Source organism: Dermochelys coriacea, chromosome 3, assembly GCF_009764565.3.
Source record: "Dermochelys coriacea isolate rDerCor1 chromosome 3, rDerCor1.pri.v4, whole genome shotgun sequence".
Lineage (NCBI taxonomy): Eukaryota > Metazoa > Chordata > Testudines > Dermochelyidae > Dermochelys > Dermochelys coriacea.
Genome location: NC_050070.1, coordinates 169338741 through 169365903, shown reverse-complemented (window position 1 = coordinate 169365903; position 27163 = coordinate 169338741). Strand labels below are relative to the sequence as shown.

General features: G+C 40.7%; 1 protein-coding gene across 6 annotated transcripts in view; it reads right to left on the bottom strand.

Annotated features, from left to right (window-relative positions):
* Positions 1-837: 837 nt before the first annotated feature.
* Positions 838-27163, bottom strand: part of LPGAT1 (lysophosphatidylglycerol acyltransferase 1) — a 135275-nt gene continuing 108949 nt past the window's right edge. For 4 of the 6 annotated variants that reach the window (XM_038397149.2, XM_038397152.2, XM_043511783.1 and 1 more), the window contains 2 exons: positions 6181-6287; positions 838-1765 (listed from right to left, as the gene is read on the bottom strand). In XM_038397149.2, coding sequence (XP_038253077.1) covers positions 1614-1765; positions 6181-6287 — 259 coding nt within the window. In that variant the 3' untranslated portion in view covers positions 838-1613. Of the gene's footprint in view, positions 1766-6180; positions 6288-25245; positions 25303-27163 lie in introns of those variants that run through there. The other 2 variants (XM_038397153.2, XM_043511784.1) reach the window with 2 other exon arrangements.

The window sequence follows — 27163 nt, the reverse complement described above, 5'->3', positions numbered from 1 at the left end:
GGAAAATTCACATCTTTCCCTTTTTTTGGTTTGTTCCCCCCCCCCCCCAGTTAAAGGAAAATATGAAGCTATGTTTTGTATTTTTATTCTGTACACTACTTATCAAAACTGGTTCTCATGAGCTTAAGGAAAAACAGGGAATCTATACCACAAACTCAACATATACAACTACTGTGGCTTTCTTTGCTCTCAGTAAAGTTACAGTCCATGAAAGATAATACACCTTAGTAACTAAGTTCTGACTACATGTTCTGTACTGATAAAGGAGTAATGGTATTCTAGGAATGGTTCTTTTTTATCTCTGTAATCATATGAACATGATGCCAACTAAACCTGTCAGAAGTGAGAACCCACAGCGCTGACTTCCCATCAAAAGATTTGTAAGCCAGACATAGGAAAATCTGTTTTGTGCCAGGCTGCCTTTTAATTCTTCTTTTAGTCAGACTGACACTTTTAGCATGGTGGCAGGTTAATACTGCTCTCTGTACAGTTATTCTCCCCCCCACCCCCCTCCGCCACAAGTAGGTTGAACATTTTCCTATAGCTTTAGGCCAGCACTTATACCCACTTTTTTAAAAGACACCAGCTTCCTAATATTTCTTCCTAAGCAAAATATTGATGATTTGCGTAAACCCTGCTAACAATGTATTTAGTGCTGTTGCAACAAATGGAAAAAAGGTCTCTAAGCTATAACACCGTCATATTGCTAAAGTTTGGTATCCAACACAGAAGGGCAGCAGGAAGAGTTAATGCCTCTTAAAATTCCAAGATGCTATAGATAAAGCTTGCTTTTTCTTGTAAGCTATATACCTTCCTTCACTGTATTTTCATCTTTAAAGTGCATTTGCAAAAGACAATCATCAATTATGGAACACATTTTAACCACAAAGGGAACTAATCAAGTGATGTGACTTTTTAAAGTTCCCTCACAAAAAGGAATACACTGGAACATGGAACTCAATGGTAATGGGCTGATTTATCAGATGCACATAATTTTTAAACACATTATGATACTGAAACATCTTTCAGAGCACTTTTCTCCCAAAAAACATTGCTGACACTGGCTCTCACTTGGGTGTTGTCCTAGGAATGGCGTGTCTAATACAACGATGGCTGATCAAGGAGCAGTTAAGATACTGTAACCAGCTCTGCAGAATATGTTTAACTGATCCCAGCAGTAAAACTTGAGTTTTTGCAAATAAAGGATCTCTAACCACACAACTTTTTAGTGCAGACTACTGGAGAAAACAAAATTGATGAATTTTCTGAGTTTTAACTACAATGCCGAGAAATACCTGCGATGTTAGAACTTTTTTGTTGCAGACTTTCTTCTACGGTGGTTGTACAATTGCACCTCTTGTCCAAATGCTGAATTTGTTTAAGAGTGTGGGGGGTATCCACCATTTAAAAATACGGACAGTTCTTAAAATACATCATCAGGTCACGATATTATTGATCCTCACTTTTAGTGGAGTTTAAAATCTCCCCTAAGAGGGGTTAAAATCCATCCAGCATTTTCCTTTACTCTTGTATATCCACATTTGCACACATAAACATGATGCAGGTTTGCAAGAGCCTGGTTTCTCAAAGTGTCCTCAGGTCCCTTTCCACTTCTAAAATAGGCAATGATAAAAATACCGAAGGATGCAGTACCACATAACGCCCGACAAAAATGCAAGGGACTGTATGACAATTAGCCACAAGTGTTGAGGGTCATCTCTCGGGAAATAGCCCTTTGCTTGACCCTGAAGAGGAGGAAATGCTCCTAGAAGACAAGAAATAGCATTGTTAATCCTTCTGCAATAGGAGCTATAGTTTACAAGTGCACTATTCTTTAGCAGCATTGCCTGTGCTGACAGTGATGGTGGTTACAAGAAATCAGTTGGTTGTCTGCCTTAGGGTGGTAATTTTTCAGAATATAATTTCCTACAGTACAATTCTGTCTTTACAAAGTGGAAAAAAAATGTTAAATTAGTGTTCCTTCCATACTGATAAAAACAAGTACAATTAGGTGGCCCAAACATGGATTTTTCTAACTTATTTGTCAAAATGCTTTCCCTCCCAACCTGATCATTATCTCAACCACATCTCTGCAAGTCTTTGAATTTAAGACTTTGCTTTAGTTTCACTCGCTGTGAACGTTCTCCAACCAGGGTGGCTGCCAAGTGTCATCTCACATGACAATCATGCATTGGCAATCCTGTGTCTGCCCACATCTCAGCTAGAATCTCACTCACTGAGTTGGGCTTGTGCTGCAAACAAGAGTTGCAAATATGCCTATGGGCACTAGAGGCTACGGTAACCAGATGTCCTGATATTAGGGACAGTCCCAATATTTGGTAATTTTTCTTGCATAGGCACCTATTACTCCCAAGTCCCATCCCGATATTTCACACTTTCTATCTGATCACCCTACTAGAGGCTGCTATGGAGCCTGAATTCAGGCCAGCAGGTGGTCTGCTGGTCTTTCCTTGGCTACTCCCAATTGCTGGATTTGAGTAGGGACAGAACAGCAGGTGTTGGCTGACCAGTAGGGACAGAAGATGAGAGGACTCGGTAATACCCTCAGTTCTTCTAACAGACACTCAGACACTTCAGACCTAGGACTCCCAGTGAGACCCTTGCCAGATCTCTCTCTCTCTCCCAGACAGCACCTTTCCACCTACCCCAGACACTCCCACACCAAACTATAACTCAGCAATCCTAGACACCAGACTGCAGGCCTATCCCAGAACCCCTAGACTCCAGTCCCACTTGCCTACCCTATGCATGCCACTTGCCTACCCTATGCATGCCTAAAACCTTATAACTGCCAAGTTTTGCACAGCTGTGTGTCCTACCCCTGACACAACTTGGGCAGGATAAAGTTGACCATAAACTGAACTTTATGGTCATATGCAAAGTATTTGCAAATATGCAAGTTACTACATTAAATAATTTCCATAAAATGTCAAAGCTGCACAAAACTTGGCAGCTGTGAACCAGTTTTTCCATTTTTCATGTGCAAAGCTGGTATTAAAACCCCCCTCATGATACTACAAATTAGAAGTGCTTGCAGGGGCATTATGAGAGTACCACTAAGTTTCGTCTAAAAGTGGATGGATGGAAAAGGAAAGTCATATCAGTACAACTTTACCTTTTTACGTTAGAATTTACAAATAGCATAGATTTAGACATAGCAATGAGTTTATACATACATACTACTGCTTCCACATTTGTTATCTCTGATGAACTGCACCCATAGAAATGTTTAAGAAAAAACTTAGTGTACACAAGGCTTTTTTCTCTTTCCCTATGCACACACTAACTCGTATATAAACTTTGACAAATTACCTCCCACCAGCCTGCAGAGACTCTCTCTCTCTCTCTCTCTCTCAGAAGACAACCACTCCACCCCATTTATTCACCAACAACTCAGACTTGGTTATGCACACACAATTCACCCTTTGCACATCTATTTATCCAGTCACCACTGCATTCGCTCATTCTTATTCATCCCCACCCAAATAATCAATTCTCTCTCCTGCCCCAGTTCTCAGCAAAGTCTCTTTAAACGTGCTCCAGGGTTATATGATAGAGAGTTTTCTCCAGTCTAATTTGGGAGTGCTTGATATCTAGTCAGCAAAAAGGAAAGTTTTGTAAAAACAGTGCGTGCTTTTTTTTTTAATTTAAGATTAATTTCACCTGCTCCCTCCAAATAAAACATTCTAATAGAGAACAGATATTATAGATTGCTTGTCTTTTTTTTTTAAAACTGTTTGAATTATATAACTGCAGTTAAAAACAAAACTACATACAAACCCCAAACTATTTTCTTTTTTAAACAAAACACTGATCATTCACTGGGCTACTATGTTTTTAATACTGCACAGTAACTTACTTCTGAGTAAGTTACTGCATGCCAAAAATTCTGTCTGGGGAAAGCTTTATAAGCTGAGACATGACTCACTAAATAGTGTTTATGAAGAAAGTGAAAGTGATGAAACAACCTAGCTGTTGCAGCAGGCACAGCGATATATAATGTGGCAGCAAAACAAAAAACAAAAAAAAAAAAAAAAAGCAAGTGCTCATCGAAGCTCTGACATTCCCTTCACATTTAGCCTGAGGACCTACTGGCTACTTGGATTGTCACTGAATTGAGAGCAGCTCTTCTGCAATAAGATATCACAGGGTAAAATTATAGGAGCAAATCCTCCACTTGTGTATAATGTCATAACTAAACTAAGCTAATTTAGACAAGCTAAGGGTCTGCTCCAGCGTATACGAGTTTATGACTACTTCCATTGACAATATACTAAGCATCAATTAATAAACTATAATCTAGCTCTTAGAAAAATAAATGATTACATACGTGAACGTACCTAGAACTAATAGTTTTTGAGCACGGAATTAGAAGGTTTTCATTTTCCTGCTTGGAATTCTTAGCTAATCAAATCATTTAGGTTTTTCACTGCCACAACTTTTAAAAACACCGTCTATACAGCTGGTTTTAGAACACTACCCTGAGCTGGGAGACTCACTCCCCATTCACTACAAAATGCTGTGCAGACATACCCTAAGGCCCCAATCTTGCAACGTACTTCACCCACATGGGGCTCCAGTGAAGTCAGAGACTTTGTAATTGTGCAAGATCTGCCCCATGCAACACATTACAGGATCTGACCCAATGGAGATGTTTTTGGATATAAAGACCCATTGTATTGAGTATTTTGATGAGTCTGATGTGGCAAAGGCTAGTTAGTCTTCTCAAAGTGAGGTGCACATGACATTATAGTAGGATGTTATGAGATTATTAATATTTCAAGCACCTACCATATTTACAAATTATAATATCTCTAAAGTTTTATGAAGGATCACCCATTAGTATTAACAATGAATAATCCAATCTCTGTTTACCATAGACACACTTTGGAATGTTGACTTAACTGAGTGGGCCTGACTGGATGACTGTTTTTAGGCAACTGCATAAGAAATTTAACAAAGAAGCTTTGTTTTCCTATAAAAGGCAATAATTTGCAGTATTTCAAATCCAGGTCAGTCTAATCAGGTAACATCACCGTCTGAAATTTCCTTTCCTACATATAAATGTCTAAATGAAAAAACAATGTTTTTCACTCATCCAGTTTTGTAAAGGAAACCAAAAAGCCCCCCAAAATAAAACTAACACAAACTGTTTTTTTTTCTTATCATGGGTAATTTATCTTTTCTCTATACAGTACAAAAACACAGGGCTATTAGAGGAGAGCTGGTAAACTTCAACGTTGGTCAAATGGAAAAGGAAAAAAACCTTGAGGAAATGTATCCCCAGCTTTATTTTCAAAGAAGAGTGCATATAAAAATGAAGTTACAAAATGCGTGATACTTGCCAGTGTCCCTTCAGCAATATACCAGCGTCCCATAATTTGTTAATCTGTGATCTGTCTTCATTTAGGGTACTTTATTGTATGCTGTGTTGTATTTACCAATATTCCTTCATGTTTTGAGGGAGAGTGTGGGGTCTGGTGCTTGGACTAAGACTCCTGAGTTCTATGACACCGATGTGCTGTGAATCCTTCAGTTAATAGGCTATTGATCCAGTATGGCATTTTCTGACTCACTGTCATCTAATCATTATCCTGTCCCTAACAGTAGACAGTTACCGGATACATCAGAGGAAGGTGTAAAACCAACATGTGGTTAATTGCCCCCCAGAGAAGCCCTCATCTTAAACCCTATTCATTAAAATTTTAAGCTCTGAAGCATGAAGTTTTTATATCACTTCCAAAACTTGTAAGCATTAACTCTTAGTATTTTTGGTATACATATAAAGATCCAGTCACTCTCTGAATCTTGAGCTAAATTCTTGCTCTTAGTGACATCTTGTGGCAATGAGTTCCATAGTATAAGTATGTGGTGAGTGAAATGGCATTTCCTTTTAACAGCTTTGCATTTGTCACCTTTTGATTTCACCTCTGCTCTGAGATAGGAAGAACAGAAGCTCCTGATCTCTCCTCCGTATATGATTCATTATTTTATATACTTTCCCCACACACAAAACATGGATAACAAATGTCTATTTCAGGATGGTGTTATGAATAGTAATTAAATTTTCTTAAAATTATTCTGAGATCCTTGCATGAAAGCCAGTATACAAAATGCAAACCATTATTAAGTGTTCTCTTAGGGGAGACAACATGCTACCTGTTTTGTAAAAATGTGACAAGAGATCCTCTTTTTCAATGAATCGTTGATATAGCCAATCAGTGAGGGCTTCAGGCTGTGCAGGTACATCTTTAATTGGAAAAATCCTACCAAAAGAAAGAACAGAACAATGTGACTGGATCTATTAAAGGTCATTCTACGTGTAAGAAAGCCCCCCACTTTTCTCTCAAAAATACCCGATAACAGAATAAAACTATTAAATTGGTCTGTGTTCCCTCTCATTTACAGCTCAAATAATACTTAACCTTCAAAACAGTGGAATATTTCAGATCACCACTAAAATGAATGCTAAGGACATAGAAATCATCAGTACCTAGCAACTGCAGATCATCATCAAGGCTGCACAGAGCCCACACACCTCTGCAGTGTACAAAGGGTTAAATGAAAAAAAAAAAAAAAGATGTAGTGTGGTATTCGTTCCTATTTTTCCTATAAAGTGATCCATGGACAATAGAATTGGTGGATAAAAAAAACCAAATAAACCCATCCACCCCAACACCACACACTCTGAGAAGATTCTTATACCTCTTTGGGAAGGAAATTCTTTGGGATTTGAGGATTTGTGAAGGATGTAGTTAGCATTAATAGATTCATAGATACTAAGGTCAGAAGGGACCATTCTGATCATCTAGTCCGACCTCCTGCACGGCGCAGGCCACAGAATCTCATCCACCCATTCCTACAAAAAACCTCACCTATGTCTGAGCTATTGAAGTCCTTAAATCATGGTTTAAAGACTTCAAGGAGCAGAGAAGCCTCCCTCAAGTCACCCATGCCCCATGCTACAGAGGAAGGCTAAAACCTCCAGGGCCTCTTCCAATCTGCCCTGGAGGAAAATTCCTTCCCAACCCCAAATATGGCGATGAGCTAAACCCTGAGCATATGGGCAAGATTCACCAGACAGATACTACAGAAAATTCTTTCCTGGGTAACTCAGATCCCATCCATCTAATATCCCATCTCAGGGGATTAGGCCTATTTACCCTGAATATTTAAAGATCAATTACTTACCAAAATCCCATCATACCATCTCCTCCATAAACTTATCGAGTAGAATCTTAAACCAGATAGATCTTTTGCCCCCACTGCTTCCTTGGAAGGCTATTCCAAAACTTCACTCCTCTGATGGTTAAAAACCTTTGTCTGATTTCAAGTTTAAACTTCCTGGTGGCCAGTTTATACCCATTTGTTCTTGTGTCCACATTGGTGCTGAGTTGAAATAATTCCTCTCCCTATCCTGTATTTATCCCTCTGATATATTATAGAGAGCAATCATATCTCCCCTCAACCTTCTTTTAGTTAGGCTAAACAAGCCAAGCTCCTTGAGTCTCCTTTCATAAGATAAGTTTTCCATTCCTCGGATCATCCTAGTAGCCCTTCTCTGTACCTGCTCCAGTTTGAATTCATCCTTTTTAAACATGGGAGACTAGAACTGCACACAGTATTCTAGGTGAGGTCTCACCAGTGCCTTGTATAATGGTACTAAAACCTCCTTATCTCTACTGGAATGCCTCTCCTGATGCATCCCAAAACTGCATTAGCTTTTTCACAGCCATATCACATTGGCAGTTCATAGTCATCCATGATCAACCAATACTCTAAGGTCCTTCTCCTCTTCCGTTACTTCTAATTGATGCGTTCCCAACTTATAACTAAAATTCTTGTTATTAATCCATGCATAACCTTACACTTCTCACTATTAAATTTCATCCTATTACTATTACTCCAGTTTACAAGGTCGTCCAGATCCTCCTGTATAATATCCCGATCCTTCTCTGAATTGGCAATACCTCCCAGCTTTGTATCATCTGCAAACTTTATTAGCACACTCCCACTTTTTGTGCCAAGGTCAGTAATAAAAGATTAAATAAGATTGGTCCCAAACCCCGATCCCTGAGGAACTCCACTGGTAACCTCCCTCCAACCTGACAGTTCTCCTTTCAGTAGGACCCGTTGCAGTCTCCCCTTTAACCAATTCCTTATCCACCTTTTGATGTTCATATTGATCCCCATCTTCTCCAATTTAACTAATAATTCCCCATGTGGCACAGTATCAAATGCCTTACTGAAATCTAGGTAAATTAGATCCACTGCATTTCCTTTATCTAAAAAAGCTGTTACTTAGCTCTTCTGTGTCTTAGAACAAATCGCCCTTCATGCTCAACAATGAAGCTGCTCTATCTGTCTGGAATTTATAAAGCAGGTTACACAAATGCTAAATCTTCAGTGTATAAGCATACTGAAATATTGCTACAAGATTTTAACAAGCAGCAATATGAGCTAAATCTGATTAATATTTATATATAAATAAAAGAGCTCAGTGTATAAAGAGATCTAAAGATGAGCCTATCACATGACAACAGGGATAGATAGAGGGGAGGGCAAGAAGATATTACCCAGTGATACCATTAAAACTATTGGTTTTGTTTTATGGTATAAACCAAATCCTGCCCACCTGAGCAGGATTAGGTAGCTGCATATGTGGGTGTGCTTTAGAATATCCATACCTGCATCCATAAATGAAGGACAATTTTAAGATTATAGTAGGCTAGCCATTTAAAAAGCACTGCCTTTTACAATTGTTTTTTGTGGGGAAGAGGGGCAAAATCAGAGAACTTTATGGCACAACTGTTTACAAAGTTAACCAGTGATTCTTATGATATTTATGGGACACCACATGCAACAATTCTACATAAAGCAATAAAGTTGGATTTTTTACCAGATTGTTATACCAGTATTGAAGGCAATATAATCTGATTTCCCAAACTGCCACAAACAATCTAACTATTTTAAGACAGAATGCCGGCAGTAGATTCAGAAACATCAATTAAAATTTAAAACTATTTCCATATAGCCTACATTGTTTACTCCTGGGGAGGCACACTTCTTGCCTTCTGAACTTTCAGGATGCCAAGATAAGTGGATTGGTAGTTTTCTTTATATTTTCTAAAGGAGTGACAATTACAATGTCTTTGTAACCTTGTTACAGGGTTTCAAGCTTGGCCTCCCAATTTTGGTACTTTTGTCAGAATATCTAGGTTGGATTCTAGATGTTCCAGTAACTTTTTAACATTTAACTACAGAAGTGGGACCAAAGAACCAATCTCATGTCAAAGTGTCAAAATGAGGTGGCTAATTATGAAGCACTGCTTAGAAACATTTCCCTCAGTGTATGAAGAGGATCACTAACTTTTAAACTATGGCCTAAAGGGCAGTGAAGCTCCATAGTGAATTCATATTTCCCCATAAATCTGGCCTCTTATCTAACTAATTTGCTAATTAAACATCTTGCGAATAAAAAAAGCCACCCTTTTCACTATACCAATTACCATCCCCATTATCTCACTTTCCTTTTCTCAGAGAGCATGTTTTAGCCTCAGCAAGCCTGGGAAAAAAAAGAAAGGAAAAGTCAGGGAACAAACGCTCTCCACTCTCATTAGTGGACTCTCTAATATAAGTGCCTTTTGGCTTCTCTTATATAAGACTGCTTCGTGTGCCTTGGTCTCCCAAGTAAATGCAAGAGACAACTGTATCTATGTGGCCTGAAAAAGGCAGTCTGAAGTGAAATTATTTTTATAATAGATTCTGTTTTCTGCTGCACCTTCCATTTGTCCTTCTCATGCTTTGCTATGCGTTTATTCTCTTCAGTGGACTTTCACTGCTATTTAAACATGGAATTCATTAGGCTGAAAAGGATTTGAGGTAACAGAACGACCTAAGGCTAATTGTGTAATGTTTTAAACAATATAGCCCTCTAGGGAAGGTTGGAAGGTGTCCTAATAGCATTATGAAATGCTAGGCAACGACTCTTTAAAAATGACCTTTTTTCATTCTTGTATTTTCTCTTGTTCCTTTGCTATGTCACACATGCCTCTTCAATTCTCCCTGCTTAATAGCTCCTCATTGTCACAAAACCAACATGAAGTTTCCCAGACCCTGAATGCACTGCTGCTGCATTTTATTCCCCTCATTATTCCAAACACCACTTTTTTTGGATGCTACATTTCCATATCTGAGACATTCTAAATAGCAGTGTATCCCTCCTGTCCCCTTTCCCAATAGCCATAACAGTCTCTCTTGCAACGTCTCCTCATAATATCAAAACACTAGTGAGTCTCTCTAACAAAACACTGCCAAACATACACTCCTCTCTGCTGTCTCAGTGGTATCAGGTTGATAAGTCTTTCGTTGATTTCCTTCTTTCCCACAGTGCCAAAACTCCAGTGAACTGAAAATCTACACTATCCAACCTGATAGGAAATAAAGTATAGTACATTCTCAGCAACTTGTTTTAGAATCTACCAGCTGCAACATTTAATTCTCTTTTGTACTTAGTTAAATGAATTTTACCAAGTAATTATAACAAACAAAAGTCAATATATTTAGAAAAAGCACTGCACGTCAATCAGCCAGCATATATTTAAATTGCTTCATAATTCTTCATGGGTTTTTTCTTCACAACTGCTATTAATGCAAATCTGGTATCATCTAGTTTGTTAACCATTGGGTATAGAAGGCTCAGAAGAAATATTGTTTGCTCTGATAAAACTATGGATGCTGTTCTATTAAGAGCAGACTTAAAGTGTTAAAAAAAATCAGAAACACCCAGAGGTGGCTACATTTCAGTAGTACCTTATGCTTACACAGTACAGAAGCACGGTATTCTAATTAAAGCACAGGGCTGGGAGTCAGGAGATCTAAGTTCTAGTCTCCGTTCTTCCACAGACTATATTTGACCTTGGGCAAGTCACGTTAGGGCCTGCTATTTCTTTACTTCAACCGGAGGAGTCGGTGTTCTGTACTTCTGAAAATAAGGTCTTCAACCTCTCTGTGTATCTGTTTCTCATCCTGTTAAATTGGGATAATATTTACCCTGGCTAACAGGTAATTGCAGGGTTAACGTTTGCAATGCACCCAGAGATCCTCAGATGAACTATGCTATACAATTGTAATATTAAAGACTGCTCTTAGATGATTTAAAATGGTATTATGATACTATATGAGAATCAGAAAGTGAGACAAGAAACTAATCATTAAGATCACAAACAGAAAAAGTAAAAGCATTAACAATGGAAGTTATATATTAAATTGTTCCCATGATAATAAAACAATGTTTTTGTAACACAAGAGTTTTTAAAATAAGATTTTTAACCTGACATGGCTTCCACTGTCAGTCAGCAGCAGGTGTGGCACCTTGAGCAATTCTGCTGCAATATAACAAGATCACCAAGGAAGTAGAACAGTATGAGAAGACTCCCTTTAGCTTCAAGTGCTAAAGTCCTAGTTTTTGGGTGTAATAAAGCTTTTCTGTGAGGGAGCAACAGGAAGCATTCTAAGGTTATGCCTACACTACAGAGACTATACTGGGACAGCTCCTTAGAATAGATGCAGCTTACACCAATAGAAGGAATGTTTCTGTGTCAGAATGCCATCTTCCTGAACTAAATTACCTGTGTTGATGGAAGCTCTTTTCTGTTCACACAGCTGCATCTACACTGGGAGTTTTGTCAGCATAGCTACGTTGGTTGTGGAGGTGGTTTTTTCACATCCATGTAACTTGTCAACGTAGACTAGACCTAACTCTCTTACTAGATTATCCTTCTGTGGTGCTACAGGGGAGAGTAATTTAAGCCAGTCTACACAACAAATAAAAATATAAGAAAGTAGGTTGCAGTATAGTTGTATGCTGTTCTGATTATAACAGTTCCATTTTACAGTTAAATGGAACATTATCTGGGTCCTTGAATAATGTTAAGGACTTGGACAATCCAAATGCAGCCCCGGTGTAACTATATCCCATTACATAATTCTACTTTTAGCGTAGAGAAGTCCTTTAGAGAGACCTGGGATGAAATCCTTCTCCTACTGAAGTCAACACCAAAATACCCATTAACTTTAGTAGGGCTAGAATTTGACCCCTGATTACAACATGGTTAAATTTATTTGGAGTTTGTTTGTCTGCTGTGCTCTACCTGTGCCTCTACATTTGAAGAGCACTCACTCCAGACAGTATTTCTAAAGAAGGTGTTTTCTCTTTGAAAAGATATAGGTATCATTATTAAAAATATAATAAAAGCTACCTGGAAAAAGAAAATACAACTGACCCCTGTATTTGCAGAAATATTAAGAAAGCTAAAATGGATCAATAAGCATGAAATTAGTTATTCAAACAGTTTCCAGTAAAACTGGCAGGACAAGGTGAGTGAGGTAATATTTTTATTAGACCAACTTCTGTCAGTGAAAGAGACAAGCTTTCAAGCTTACACAGAGCTCTCTTCAAGCTGGTAGCATCTCTGCTATATTTTCATAAGAATATATTTGCAGATGAAAACTGAGATCTGGAAAATATGTAGGCACTAATAACCTAAGCTTAACAGGAGCATTTTATGGAAAAGAATTTACTTAAGGTATTAATGAGCCTAGCTGAAAAGTATGAATACAGACTGTAGGTCTAACCTACATTAAAAAGAGAAAGCCATTAGTAAGAAGCCTTATGTTTAAGTATTGTTCTTGCTGGCATGGTTTCCCTGGCCAACACTGACAGAGATGCCCTCTATCATAAACCATTTACATGCCCCTTTCTTGGCTATGGCCCTATTAACCTGCTCTATTTGACACCTAACGACAAATATGACAGCATCACCTGGCTCTCCCCCAAAGTGAATATTAAATGGTGGTTCCATTAGGGTGTATGGGAGTCAGAGTTCAATACTCATCATAGCAAAGTACAACAGACATGGCAAAATTAGTTGACTGGCACACTTTGCCACAATGAATTTTGAAACCTGTTCACCACATCCACTCTAGTAGGACTATTTAATACCATCTTAGGGACGAGAAGGGTTGTGGCAGGTAGCGTCTAATCCAATACCAAATTCAGCTATTTCTCAAGTGTAGGTACCTTCCTAGTCCATTAGCACTGTCCTATAAAGCAGTCTAGCTTTAACTATGATTCTGGCTAATAAACTTTCAGGACAATAGCAGACAGGGCTTCAGACCCACCTTTTTCTTCAGAGAAAACATTCTAAACCATACCTCAAGGAAAGTTTCAAAGTAATACATTCCCAGCTCAAGAAAAACAGCTGTAAGAGTGATAGGAATCAGTACCGATAAGATATACATGAATGCCTGCGAGGTGTGTAATGAAAGTTTTATCAGCACGAGTTTGGGGTTGTGGCCTCACCATTCATAAATTATGCAGGTCATTCCAATGAATGCTGATAAAAAAAACAACCTTTACACCACAGAACCATATTTTCTGTATATGGCACATATTGTCAACGTGTTTTAGTCTGTTTTAATATTTGAGGTTTTTTTATGCCTCTGCCTATAAAGCCTCTGCTTTATTACTAGAGCCCTGTGAAAATTTTATTTAAATAATTTTCATGCGCTATTTTGGGGGAATTTTGAATCGTTTTGTTTTACCAATTTTATCCACACAGAATAACTATTTTATCCCCCAGGGGGTGTGGGGGGTTGCAGAGCAAGCCCACCCCACAGTGGCAGATCCTGTCCTGCAGGATGGGTCTGGCTCCCTGCTCTGGGCATTACAATCTGGTGCACAGGGTGGTAGCACCACTCAGGTTTGGCTTGGCCAGGCCACCCCTCCACCGTGATGATGGAGAGGTGGCTGAGCCAAATTTGAGTGAGTGGCCATGTGCCAGGTTGCAATGCCATTCACTTAAATTTCCCCACTCATCCCATCACCATGACAGCGGAGTGGCCGGGCCAAAAACCTGAGCAGTTCTGTAACCACATATGCCAAGCTGCAACACCCAGAGCAGGAAGTCAGGCCCAGGCCGGCAGGACAGGAGCCACTGCTGCAGGATGAATGTTATTGTTTTATTTTGTGTTTCATATTTACGAAAAACATGGGACTCTACTTATTACCATGAGTCCAATTGTAGAGGATTCAGAAGGAGCCATAAACATCTCTAAAATAACGTTAAACCAATTTTTCTATACCTAAAAGGTCAAAACTTTAAATCTCCCTTTTCCAATGGTATAAAACATTCCATTTCTACCTATGCAGGGTTGTGAGACACGAGACCTCAAACCCATCACTGGCTCAGAACTAAATACTGCCAATTCTTGGCTTGGAATTAATGTAGTTTGGGGAGCAGAGCAGGACAATTCTATACTTGAAGGGTAAGAAAAGAAGGAAAAACCATCTCTAACAGGCTGACTTAAAAATAATGGCAACTTTATGAAGCTGTTTTGAGATTTGTAATCTAGGATGGGTAAAATGAATTAGTGAGCAAGGGTTAGGTGAAATGGTCAAAGATGCTTGATAATTTGCAGAACCTATGATGCATTTATCACATGGATGCACATTTTATTGCATGTTCAGCACCATCACATTATATTGATATATATTTAATAACCATTCCACACACACCCAACCTTGTGTGATGGTTAATATTAGTTATCTCTACACACGAGTTACTAGACCTACTCCTCCTACCTGCTTAGGATTTACAATTCCGTTTACTCCACTCAGCACTTTTCAGGAGTTAATCTTCCTGCATCCACAATGCCGAGTGTACATTTATCTGCATTGTGTCAGTGCCAGTCACAATAAAAAGGTAAATAATGTCCCTCACATTATATAAGCTATGATTTTCTTATAGCTGCCATGTCTGAAGAAAAAGGATCTTTGGCCCGAAGCAATGATTATAGATTATTTGTTGGTCAAATAAAATGTGTACACAAGGCAGTGATTGTGCGATCAAGCCATGAAAAACAAAGCAAAACAGAACTGTAGGTAGCATGGCAGGGGGTTAGGACAGACTTCAGTTAAACTCAGATGTAGTATACGGATCAAAGTGGAACTGTATAGAATGAAATCAGCTCTAGGTAGAAGCTGTATGGGGGCAGTGATTGTCTTGTGTGAGATGTCTAGAACAATAGGGCCCCAACCATGGTTGGAGCTCTAAGACACTATTTTCATTCTCTTTTTTAAGTTGGTCTCAGGATATGAGCACTCAACACTTAAGCCACGAACAAAGAGAGTGATGATTCTTATGTTTCTTAAGCAATACATTTTTTAAAAAAACATGCTTTGCTGGCTCAAATTTGAAAGGGGCTCAGTTTTCAAAGAGAAAAATAATCTTTCATGTGTTCGATAACACATTCCTTTTCTGAATGTCCTGCACAGCCTGGTTATTGAGGGGATCAACTACAGAGACCCAGGCATACCTCACTATTAATTTCTACTTCAAGACATTCTTTATCACCACCCTCACTCCTCATAGTTACCTGAGGGTTCTACCTCAATAACCCAGTTAAGCATGGTATATTCAGAGCATGTACCTAGTTCCTCTTGTTACAAGGCTTTCAGAATAATAAGAAAATAGCTTGTGAATAGAGTCGGCGTTTGTGACGTTCCCCTCTGGTGTTACCAGGACCAGTGCTCAGCTAGGTCACGCCAATCCTTGATTCTGGGAGCCAGCCTTACCCTGCTGTGCTGTGAGAACCCCTGGGCTGTTCAAGCACAGCCTCTGGCATGTAAGCTGCTCCCAGCTACTTGCAACCGAATGACACTAGCCAATATCTCTGGTCCCAGACACAACATTAGGAACCTCCGTCTTGCAGTATCCAGTTACTGGATACTGCAAGCTTATATGAGTTTGTCAATTTAACCAAGAAATTGATATGTACCAGGCTTGTTATCCCAAGGGGAGCCTCTGATACTCTTCAAACCAAACACACTGCTTCAGGTAGAACAAACAGAGTTATTAAATATAAAGATTGATTTATAATCACTTAAAATGTAAGTATAACAAGCCAGATTTAGTCAAATGAAATAAAAGCAAAATGCATTCTAAGCTGATCTTAACACTTTCAATTATAACCTGTAACATTACTGTAAAAATTACTAAAACATCACTATAACTATAACATGCTCAGTGCATCATGAGCTTTCTGAAGACACTCACTATGACAAACTTTGCATTGGATACCACACAATCATTTTATAAAGATGAACATGGGAGTGTAGGGTGTTCCCCCGAGGTACAGAACATCACAGTGTTTTTAAGCCTACAATTTGTTGGTCATGTCCAAAGAATGCATCATCTATCACACTAGTATTATGGGAGGCCTAGGGAAGGCTGTATTATCAATTTCCTTCTTTAATCTATCTAGATTATGTGGACCCTATCACCACAGTACCCGACTTTCTTAATCACTGGACATAATCCAATAAATGTTACAGTTTAATAATTTATCAGTTAAACAATCAAAGTAATTTTGAATCAATATTAAAATCAAGCAAGAGAAGAACTAAGGCTCTGTGAACCAGTGACTCGGTACCAACTGAAAAATGGCACGGGGTGCACAGCGATTTACAGGGGCCGCCTGGGTCTGATATATGCATAATAGTTCACCAAAGAGTGACATGTGGTTTCTACCAAGGTTGTCATAATCATCATGAAATGTGTATACATATAATATTTAATGAGTAATATAACTATTAGGGCTGTCCAAGGATTAAAAAAAGTTAATCCTGACAGATTAAAAAATAATCACGATTAATTGTAGTTTTAAATCGCACTGTTAAACAATAGAACAACATTTATTTAAATATATTTGGACATTTTCAAATATATTGATTTCAAATACAACACAGAATACAAAGTGTACAGTGCTTACTTTATAGTTTTGATTACAAATATTTGCACTGTAAAAAGATAAACAAAAGAAATAGTATTTTTCAGTTCACCTCATACAAGTATTGTAGTGTAATCTCTTAATCATGAAAGTGCAATTTACAAATTTAGAATTATTTGTTTACATAACTGGACTGAAAAATAAAAAAAACTTTACAAACGACTTGTAGGCTCTAAACTGCACTTACGTGATAGAGATTGCACTACAGTACTTGTATGATGTGAACTGAAGTGAGCTGTAGCTCACGAAAGCTTATGCTCAAATAAATTTGTTAGTCTCTAAGGTGCCACAAGTACTCCTTTTCTTTTTGCGGATACAGACTAACAAGGCTGCTACTCTGAAACCTGAAAAAATAGTATTTCTTTTGTTTATCTTTTTTACAGGGCAAATATTTGTAATCAAAACTATAAAGTGAGCACTGTATACTTTGTATTCTGTGTTGTAACTGAAATCAATATATTTGAAAATGTAGAAAAAAATCCAAAATATTTATAATAAATTTAAATTGGTATTCTAATATTGTTTAACTGTGCGATTAAAACTGCAAGTAATTGCAATTAATTTTTTTAATTGGGTTAATTTGTTTTGAGTTAATTGCTTGAGTTAACTGCAATTAATTGACAGCCCTAATAACTATAATAAAAATTATGTACTTAAATTCTGGGAGTTAAGGCAGGTCACCAGGAGGTAGCATATCTCAGACGTGCTCCTTTCAGTCAGGAGGTAACAAGATGCTTATCTCTAGCCATGAGAGTATTGTGTATTGCATTCCTCAAAATGGATGCCTATTTGCATACTGGGCCGGATACCAGTTGAAAGATTTGTGAAATCCACAAGAGAAAAAATCTGCAGAGAAAAAACCTAAACAATCAGCACCAGGATGTCCTGTTTACAACTAAGATCAAATGCAAAGAAACACACTGGATCCTTCATGAGGGACACAAGCTGACAGCATGTTGTGTGTCATGGAAGAGGAGTCACAGCCAAACTAGCTGTAAAGCACTGGTGAGCAATACTTTATTAGATAGGATAGTACCTTGTTAATTAAGTCTAGGCTCTAGAATGCAAAAATTATGATTTTTATTTGTAACAATTTGTTTCCATACTTCTACTTGCTATTACTTGAATCTCTATTTTTTTGTTAAAATAAACCTATTCTTGATTTCACTCAAACACATCTAAGTGCTGTATCTGAAGCAGAGCAGAATTCTGAGGAGGAACTGGTAAGCTGGGTGTTCCGTTTATACTCCAGGGAGATGCTCAGGGGACTCAGGGGTTGGACCATGCCTATTGCTAAACTGTAAATACAGTGGGACCAGCATAGGCCTCCAAGGTGGGGCTGCGGTGCTTGTGTTGCCCATGTAGACTTGCCAACTTTCTAACTGCTGACAACCAGATGCTCCTGCCCCACTCCTTCCTCTGAGGTCCTGCCACACACTACACCTCTTCCCCAAAGGCCCCACCCCCGACTCGCTCCTCTCCCCTTTCCTCACAGCTGGATCCTCTCCACCTCCCTCCTCGCTGGGCTCTCTCTGCTCCCGAGCTGCAGCCTGATGCAGAGCCTGCCCGCCCATGAGATGCAGGTAGGAGGCAGCTCTGGCTGAGCAGGGGCTGCTGAAGGTTGATTACCCAGCACCTCCCCCAGCTCCCCACCTATCGTAACCGGACTTTTGGTGTCCAGTCAGTGAATCTGACCAGATACTGCCTGGTACCCTTTTCAATCGGACTTGCTGGTCGAAAACTGGGCACCTGGCAACTTTATGCCCTTGGCCAGTGAAGTTGGAGAGCTGATCCTCAGCAGGCACAGACAAGGCTTCCTCGGGGTTAGCAAAGTGCATCACACCCCTGGGAAACGTCACAGGCTCCAACAACATGGGATGTCATAGTTTGGTATTGTAGCAACCATCCATTCTAGTATATTTTGACATTTTCAAATATCTTCTAGATAAAAAGTTATTCTTACTATTTCAGATTAATGGGTGTGCTCTAACAAAGACACAATATTAGTTAAAGTTTTTTTTTAAAGCTGGAACAAACTCCACAATGTGTCTTGTTAGCTGCAGCTCAAATTGGTTATTTATTTAAAAACAAAATCACATGCTGCCACAAATATCTTTTTTGTCCACAAGGTGGCTCCCCTAGAAAATGCATCCGATGAAGTGAGCTGTAGCTCACGAAAGCTTATGCTCTAATAAATTTGTTAGTCTCTAAGGTGCCACAAGTATTCCTTTTCTTTTTGCGAATACAGACTAACACGGCTGCTACTCTGAAACCTGTCATACTTCTAAAACTGTTCACTTTTTTGGATTCTATGGGCTCATTCTGTTTCAGTAGGGTGGTCCTTCAACTGTAAAAGTCTTCAGAATCTATTGTTACAGAAACCCAAAGATGGTCTTTTCCCTGCATTCCAGTAGATCTTATCTGAACACTGCTCATTTTTTGTGGCATCTCTAGTTAGTGCAGCACTGATGTTAAACTGGATTTACTTTCTTGTGCTACTCTCCTGTCTATTTGCAAAACCTGCCCTTATCCCCATTAATCAGGTTGGCTTTTACTCATATTTCCATAACCAGCATTGGGACTGCCAACTAAAATTGATCTTCTGTTGAATTCCTCAAGAAGTCAAATGCAGTGAGCTGTCCTGACTGGAAACAACAAAGGGAGATTTAACATCTCATATTTTTTTGAGTCTTACCTAGCAATTGCATCCTTCTAGTTTTCTTTTGTTTTTTAAAAACTGTCCTTATCTTGTTTTACCTGATTGGCATCTCTCTTCCCAGGACTGCAATTTCCTGATTAATAGGTTTAGATAGAAGGAAACAAACAAGACTAAAAAGCTCAAGCAGAATGGAATTTATTTCTTGATTTTTTTTTTTTTTATCAGGGGGAAAAACTGCTCTGCTATAAAACCCTACCCCTATTTTTACATCATCATTTATCAGTGATCAGCTGAGATTCACAATTAACTAAGGTTCAAACTTCCTTCATTTTCATAAAGAAATATCAAAGTCCATCTCACTAATTGCAGCAAGAACCTTGTCACACAATTTTGCCTTCCTGGGAGTTTGGCCGCAATCATGAAATAAGAGTCCAGTGAAGTTGTCTTTATGTAACTATATAATCAATCTCATTTTACCACACAGATGGTCACTTATGCCAGATCAAATAATTATTTTCACTTTGGCTGCCAGAAGAATAAAACATTAAACACACACTTATCCATTACACATATAGAACATGAATGAAATGCAGCTAATTGTCCAATGCCGAATAGTGATCCTACGCCCAAATGGGAAAAGCTGGGGGAAGAGGGCGAAAGCTAGATTCTTATGAACAGTCCTATTTTAGGTTTCAGAGTAGTCTCCAAGGTGCCACAAGTACTCCAGTCCTATTTTAGAATGTTATAGTCTTAATGGCAGCATGCTCTGTCAACAGCTTCGGATTCAAGAAAGTCAGCTATGCCCAGTGGAAAGCACTATACTTTTCACAGATTTGGATAGACTCCCCCCCCAAAACCACAGTTTAAGCAAGCATATGCACATACTAAGGGCCAAATGCTCTTCCACACCCATAAGTAAAGTTTTCTTCCTCTCCTCCCCACAACCTCCATTTCATACTCAAGATGTAGAGCAAATGCCAATGCTCAGCCATTCTGTGGAGGCTGCAACCGTGGATGCATCTTGCTACCCACTCCCTACCAAGTTTTGGCCTCTGTATCTACATAGTTCAGAGACCTATTGGCCAGGCCTCCACCACTTAGAACATTTGCTGTGTAGCAGGGAACTCACAGTTGGTTAAATGGCTCTGGTGAGACTGCACTTGGAATACAGCAATAATTTCTACACAGCACTTTATCCACAGGATGGTGACGTATTGCACGTAAAGAAGTTCAGGGGAAAACAACAAAAATGATAAGATCAAGAGATAGTTGGCCAAATTCAGAAAGGTTACACGTGTAAGTTACATGCATGCAAATTAGCAGAAATTGATATAAGTTACATGCTAAGGGGAAGGAAGCAAAACATTTTAACAAGGGAAAAGTAACCAATAGGAGGATGTGAGAAGATGTAAAATGATAAATCAATATACATTCAATAAAGTCAAGTGCAAGGTACAACACTTAGGAAGGAAAAATTAAATACAAATACAAAATGGAGGACAGCAAGGCAGAAGTACTGCAGACAAGGATCTGGGGGTTATAGTGGTTCACAAATTAATTATGACTCAGCGTTTGTAGAAAGCGTTTTTATACAGTCGAGTGTGTGTGTCCCCACACAAATGCTCTAAGTGCATGTAGTCGGCGGACTGTGTCCACAGTACCGAGGCAACAATCTACTTCCGGAGCTTTGCACTGTGGGTAGCTATCCCACAGTTCCCGCAATCTCCACTGCCCATTTGAATTCTGGGTAGAAATCCCAGTGCCGGATGGGGCTAAAACATTGTCGCGGGTGGTTCTGGGTACATATCACTGGCCCCCCTTCCCTCCCTCCCTCCGTAAAAGCAAGGGCAGACAATCGTTTTGTGCCTTTTTTCTTGAGTTAGCTGTGCAGACGCCATATCACGGAAAGCATGGAGCCCGCTCAGCAAACCGTCACCATATGTCTCCTGGGTGCTGGCGGACATGGTACTGCATTGCTACACAGCAGCAGTTTATTGCCTTTTGGCAGCAGACAGTGCAGTATGACTGGTAGCCGTCATCGACGTAGTCCTGGGTGATCTTTTAACTGACCTCGATGAGGTCAGGGGCGCCTGGGCAAACATGGGAGTAACTCAGCCAGGTCATTTCCCTTGTTTCGTCTCATGGCGATTGAGTCCTACCAGCAGTGCATTGTCTTTTAACCTGCAGCCAGCAGATGATGATGGCCAGCAGTCATACTGCACCGTCTTCTGCCGAGCACCCAGGAGGTGACAATGGCTAGCGGTCGTACTGCACAGTGTGCTGCCAGCAAGATGTATAAAGATAGATGAAGTGGCTCAAAACAAGAAATAGACCAGATTTGTTTTGTATTCATTTTCTCCTCTCTCCATCCCTCCCTTCCTCTGTGAAATCAACGGCCGGCTAAACCCAGTTTTGAGTTCTATCCTTGAGGTGGCCATTCAGTTTCTCGCAAAGCCACCCCCTTTGTTGATTTTAATTCCCTGTAAGCCAACCCTACAAGCCATGTCGTCAGTCGCCCCTCCCTCCATCAGGGCAACAGCAGACAATTATTCCGCGCCTTTTTTCTGTGCAGACGCCATACCACAGTAAGCATGGAGCCCGCTCAGATCACTTTGATAATTAGGAGCACATTAAACACCACACGCATTATCCAGCAGTATATGCAGCACCAGAACCTGGCAAAGCGAAACCGGGTGAGTAGGCAACGTCAGCGCGATGAGGACATGGACACAGACTTCTCTCAAAGCATGGGCCCTGCCAATGTGGGCATCATGGTGCTAATGGGGCAGGTTCATCCGGTGGAACACCGATTCTGGGCCCGAAAAACAAGCACAGACTGGTGGGACCGCATAGCATTGCAGGTCTGGGATGATTCCCAGTGGCTGCAAAACTTTCACATGCGTAAGGGCGCTTTCATGAAACTTTGACTTGCTTTCCCCTGCTCTGAGGCACAATACCACCAAGATGGGAGCAGCCCTCACAGTTGAGAGGTGAGTGGCAACAGGCCTGTGGAAGCTTGCAATGCCAGACAGCTACCGGTCAGTCGGGAATCAATTTGGAGTGGGCAAATCTATTGTGGGGGCTGCTGTGATGCAAGTAGCCAACGCAATCAAAGATCTGCTGATATCAAGGGTAGTGACCCTGGGAAATGTGCAGGTCATAGTGGATGGCTTTGCTGCGATGAGATTCCCTAACTATGGTGGGGCCATAGACAGAACCCATATTCCTATCTTGGCACCGGATCAACAAGCCAGCGAGTACATAAACCGCAAGGGGTACTTTCAATAGTGCTGCAAGCATTGGTCGATCACAAGGGATGTTTCACCAACATCAACATGGGATGGCGGGAAAGGTACATGACACTCGCATCTTCAGGAACTCTGGTCTGTTTCAAAAGCTGCAGAAAGGGACTTTTTTCCCAGGCCAGAAAATAACCGTTGGGGATGTTGAAATGCCTGTAGTTATCCTTGGGAACCCAGCCTACCCCTTAATGCCATGGCTCATGAAGCCATAATAGGCAGCCTGGAGAGTAGTCAGCTGCTGTTCAACTACAGGCTGAGCAAGTGCAGAATGATGGTAGAATGTGCATTTGGACATTTAAAAGCGCGCTGGTGCAGTTTACTGACTCGGTTAGACCTCAGCGAAACCAATATTCCCACTGTTATTACTGCTTGCTGTGTGCTCCACAATATCTGAGAGAGTAAGGGGGAGACGTTTATTGTGGGGTGGGAGGTTGAGGCAAATTGCCTGGCTGCTGGTTACGCACAGCCAGACACCAGGGCAGTTAGAAGAGTACAGGAGGGTGCGGTGCGCATCAGAGAAGCTTTGAAAACCAGTTTCATGACTGGCCAGACTATGGTGTGGAAGTTCTGTTTCTTTCTTCTTGATGAAACCCCCTGCCCCTTGGTTCACTCTACTTCCCTGTAAGCTAACCATCCTCCCCACCTCCCTTCAATCACCGCTTGCAGAGGCAATAAAGTCATTGTTGCTTCACATTCATACATTCTTTAATAATTCATCGCACTAATATGGGGATAATTACCAAGGTAGCCCAGGAGGGGTGGTGGAGGAGGGAAGGACAAGGCCACACAACACTTTAAAAGTTTAAAAGTTTAAAACTTATTGAATGCCAACCTTCTGTTGCTTGTGCAATCCTCTGGGGTGGAGTGGCTGGGTGACCGGAGGCCCCCCAATGCGTTCTTTGGTGTCTGGGTGAGGAGGCTATGGAACTTGGGGAGGAAGGCGGTTGGTTACACAGGGGGTGTAGCAGCGGTCTGTGCTCCTACTGCCTTTCCTGCAGCTAATCCATATGCTGGAGCATATTAGTTTGATCCTCCAGCAGCCTCAGCATTGAATCCTGCCTCCTCTCATCACGCTGCCGCCACCTTTCAGCTTCAGCCTTCTCTTCAGCCCGCAACCTCTCCTCCCGTCATTTTGTGCTTTCCTGCACTCTGACATTGTCTGCCTCCATGCATTCGTCTATGCTCTGTCAGTATGGGAGGAGAGCATGAGCTCAGAGAACATTTCATCGTGAGTGCGTTTTTTTCTCCTTCTAATCTTCACTAGCCTCTGGGAAGGAGAAGATCCTGTAATCCTTGAAACACATGCAGCTGGTGGAGAAAAAAAAAAAAGAGACAGTGCTATTTAAAAAGACACATTTTATAGAACAATGGGTACACTCTTTCATGTAAACCTTGCTGTTAACATTACATACATAGTACATGTGCTTTCGTTACAAGGTCGCATTTTGCCTCTCCCCACCGCGTGGCTAACAGTGAGGAACATTTCTGTTCAGCCATAGGCAAACAGCCCAGCAGGAACGGGTACCTCAATGTCCTCTTAAGAAAAGCACCCTATTTCCACCAGGTGACCATGAATATCACCACTCTCCTGAGGATAACACAGAGAGATAAAGAACGGATGTTGTTTGAACGCCAGCAAACATACACTGCAATGCTTTGTTCTACAATGATTCCCCGAGTACGTGCTATTGGCCTGGAGTGGTAAGGTGTCCTACCATGGTGGATGGAATAAGGCTGCCCTCCCCAGAAACCTTTTGCAAAGGCTTTGGGAGTATATCCAGGAGAGACACGAATGCCGGGGCAAATCAATCATTAAACATGCTGGCTTTTAAACCTTGTATAGTATTTTAAAAAGGTATACTCACCAGAGGTCCCTTCTCCGCTTGGCGTGTCCGGGAAGCAGCCTTGGGTGGGTTCGGGGGGTACTGGCTCCAGGTCCAGGGTGAGGAACAGTTCCTGGCTGTCGGGAAAACCGATTTCTCCAGTTGCTTGCTGTGAGCTATCTACAACCTCCTCCTCCTCCTCGTCTTCCTCGTCCCCAAAACCTGCTTCCGTGTTGCCTCCATCTCCATTGAAGGAGTCAAACAACACGGCTGGGCTAGCGGTGGCTGAACCCCCTAAAATGGCATGCAACTCATGATAGAAGCGGCATGTTTGGGGCTCTGACCCAGAAAGGCCATTTGCCTCTCTGGTTTTCTGGTAGGCTTGCCTCAGATCCTTCAATTTCATGCGGCACTGCTTCGGGTCCCTGTTATGGCCTCTGTCGTTCATGCCCAGGGAGATTTTCACAAATGTTTTGGCATTTCGAAAGCTGGAACGTAGTTCTAATAGCATGGATTCCTCTCCCCATACAGCGATCAGATCCCGTACCTCCCGTTCGATCCATGCTGGAGCTCTTTTGCGATTCTGGGACTCCATCATGGTCATCTCTGCTGATGAGCTCTGCATGGTCACCTGCAGCTTGCCACACTGGCCAAACAGGAAATTGAAATTCAAAAGTTCGCAGGCCTCTTCCTGTCTACCTGGTCAGTGCATCTGAGTTGAGAGTGATGTCCAGAGCGGTCACAATGGAGCACTCTGGGATAACTCCTGGAGGCCAATACCATCTAATTGCATCCACAGTACCCCAAATTCAAACCAGCAAAACCGATTTCAGTGCTAATCCCCGTCAGGGGTGGAGTAAGGAAATCGATTTTAAGAACCCTTTAAGTCGAAAAAAGGGCTTTGTCATGTTGGCGGGTGCAGGGTTAAATCAATTTAACGCTGCTAAATTCGACCTCAACGCCAAGTGTAGACCAGGGCTCAGTGAGAGTTTTGTCTGCATTAACAGTGAAGTCACTTCCTTAAGTTTAGTGGTCACTGATTCAAGTTTTAAGATGGCAAGAATAGGCCAAATGTATTAAATGGGTTGCAAGTAAAATGATAATCAAAATTCTCTTTGTAAAGCACTTTGAGATCTACTGATGAAAAGCACTATATAAGAGGTATGTATTAGTATTAGTAATAACATTTAAAACTATCTGTTACAAAAGAAGCATGAAAAGGACAATTAAAAAACTTGGTTTCAAAGTAGTTTTTATAAAAGTTTGAAGTTGTCAAACCATGAAAACAATCATTTTCACAAGCGTACTAAAAAAAATTGCATATGAAAATCTTTATAGGCTTTCACCAAATTTTGACATCCTCTTCTCCACATAGTTGCCTAAACTAATGATACATTCTCCCTGGGTCTAAAAAATTGTTCATATTATTGAAGAACATTGAATTGTATGTTCACATGAAATAAGCTTTCCTAACAACAATATGAGAGATGACCAGAATTAAGCAGGATTCTAATAATTCAAGCTCAGTAATCAAACCAAGATACATAATTTGAGGATATTTTATGTTGCTGAAGATTTATTTCTTATCAACATATAATTTCCTTGGATACATGAAAGCCGGGGGAAGGGGTTATCTAGTCACATCCCATAAGAAATGATAAGCAGACATTCCCCCCATGACATAGAATCCTTACTCACCAAACTACCTCTGCTACTCATGTAGAGAGGCTATGCCATCCCTAGAAGTATGTTACAAACCACCTAAAATTATGCTATAAGAATACAATTACACAAATGTATTGTCCCACATATTTTTACTTCACCACCCCTGTGGTGATCGATTTAAGTTACGCAACTTTAGCTAGGTGAATAACGTAGCTGAAGTCGACATACTTAGATCTACTTACCACGGGGTCCACACTACAAGACATCGACTGGAGACTCTCTCCCATCGACTCCCCTTGCATTTCTTGTTCAGGTGGAGTACAGGAGTTGACGGGAGACCAATATGAGGTTCGATGTCCGGTGATTGATGAATCAGCAGGTGATTTAGTGGGTCTAGTGAAGACCTGCTAAATCAACCTCATATTGGTCTCCCGTCGACTCCTGTACTTCACCTGAACAAGAAATGCAAGGGGAGTCGATGGGAGAGCGTCTCCAGTCGATGTCTTGTAGTGTGGACCCCGTGGTAAGTAGATCTAAGTATGTGCAGAATTCATATCCCCCACAGAATTCTTTTTCTCCACAGAAAATACATTCTGCTTGCGAGGCGCTGCAGTTAAGCCTTTCGCCCACCAGGGGCTGCTGTGACACTAGAACAGAGGGCACCCAATCCCAGGGGAGGAGCAGCCAGCTACAGATAGGGAGAAGAAGAGGCTGTGTTCCTTACAGCACCCTGCCTTTGGGGCTGCTTGGGGGGTGGTGGTGGTGTCACAGACTGGAGTTCAAAAGGGCTAGTGGAAAAGGACAGAGGTGCAGGGACACAGGGACAGGGCAGATGTGTCTGA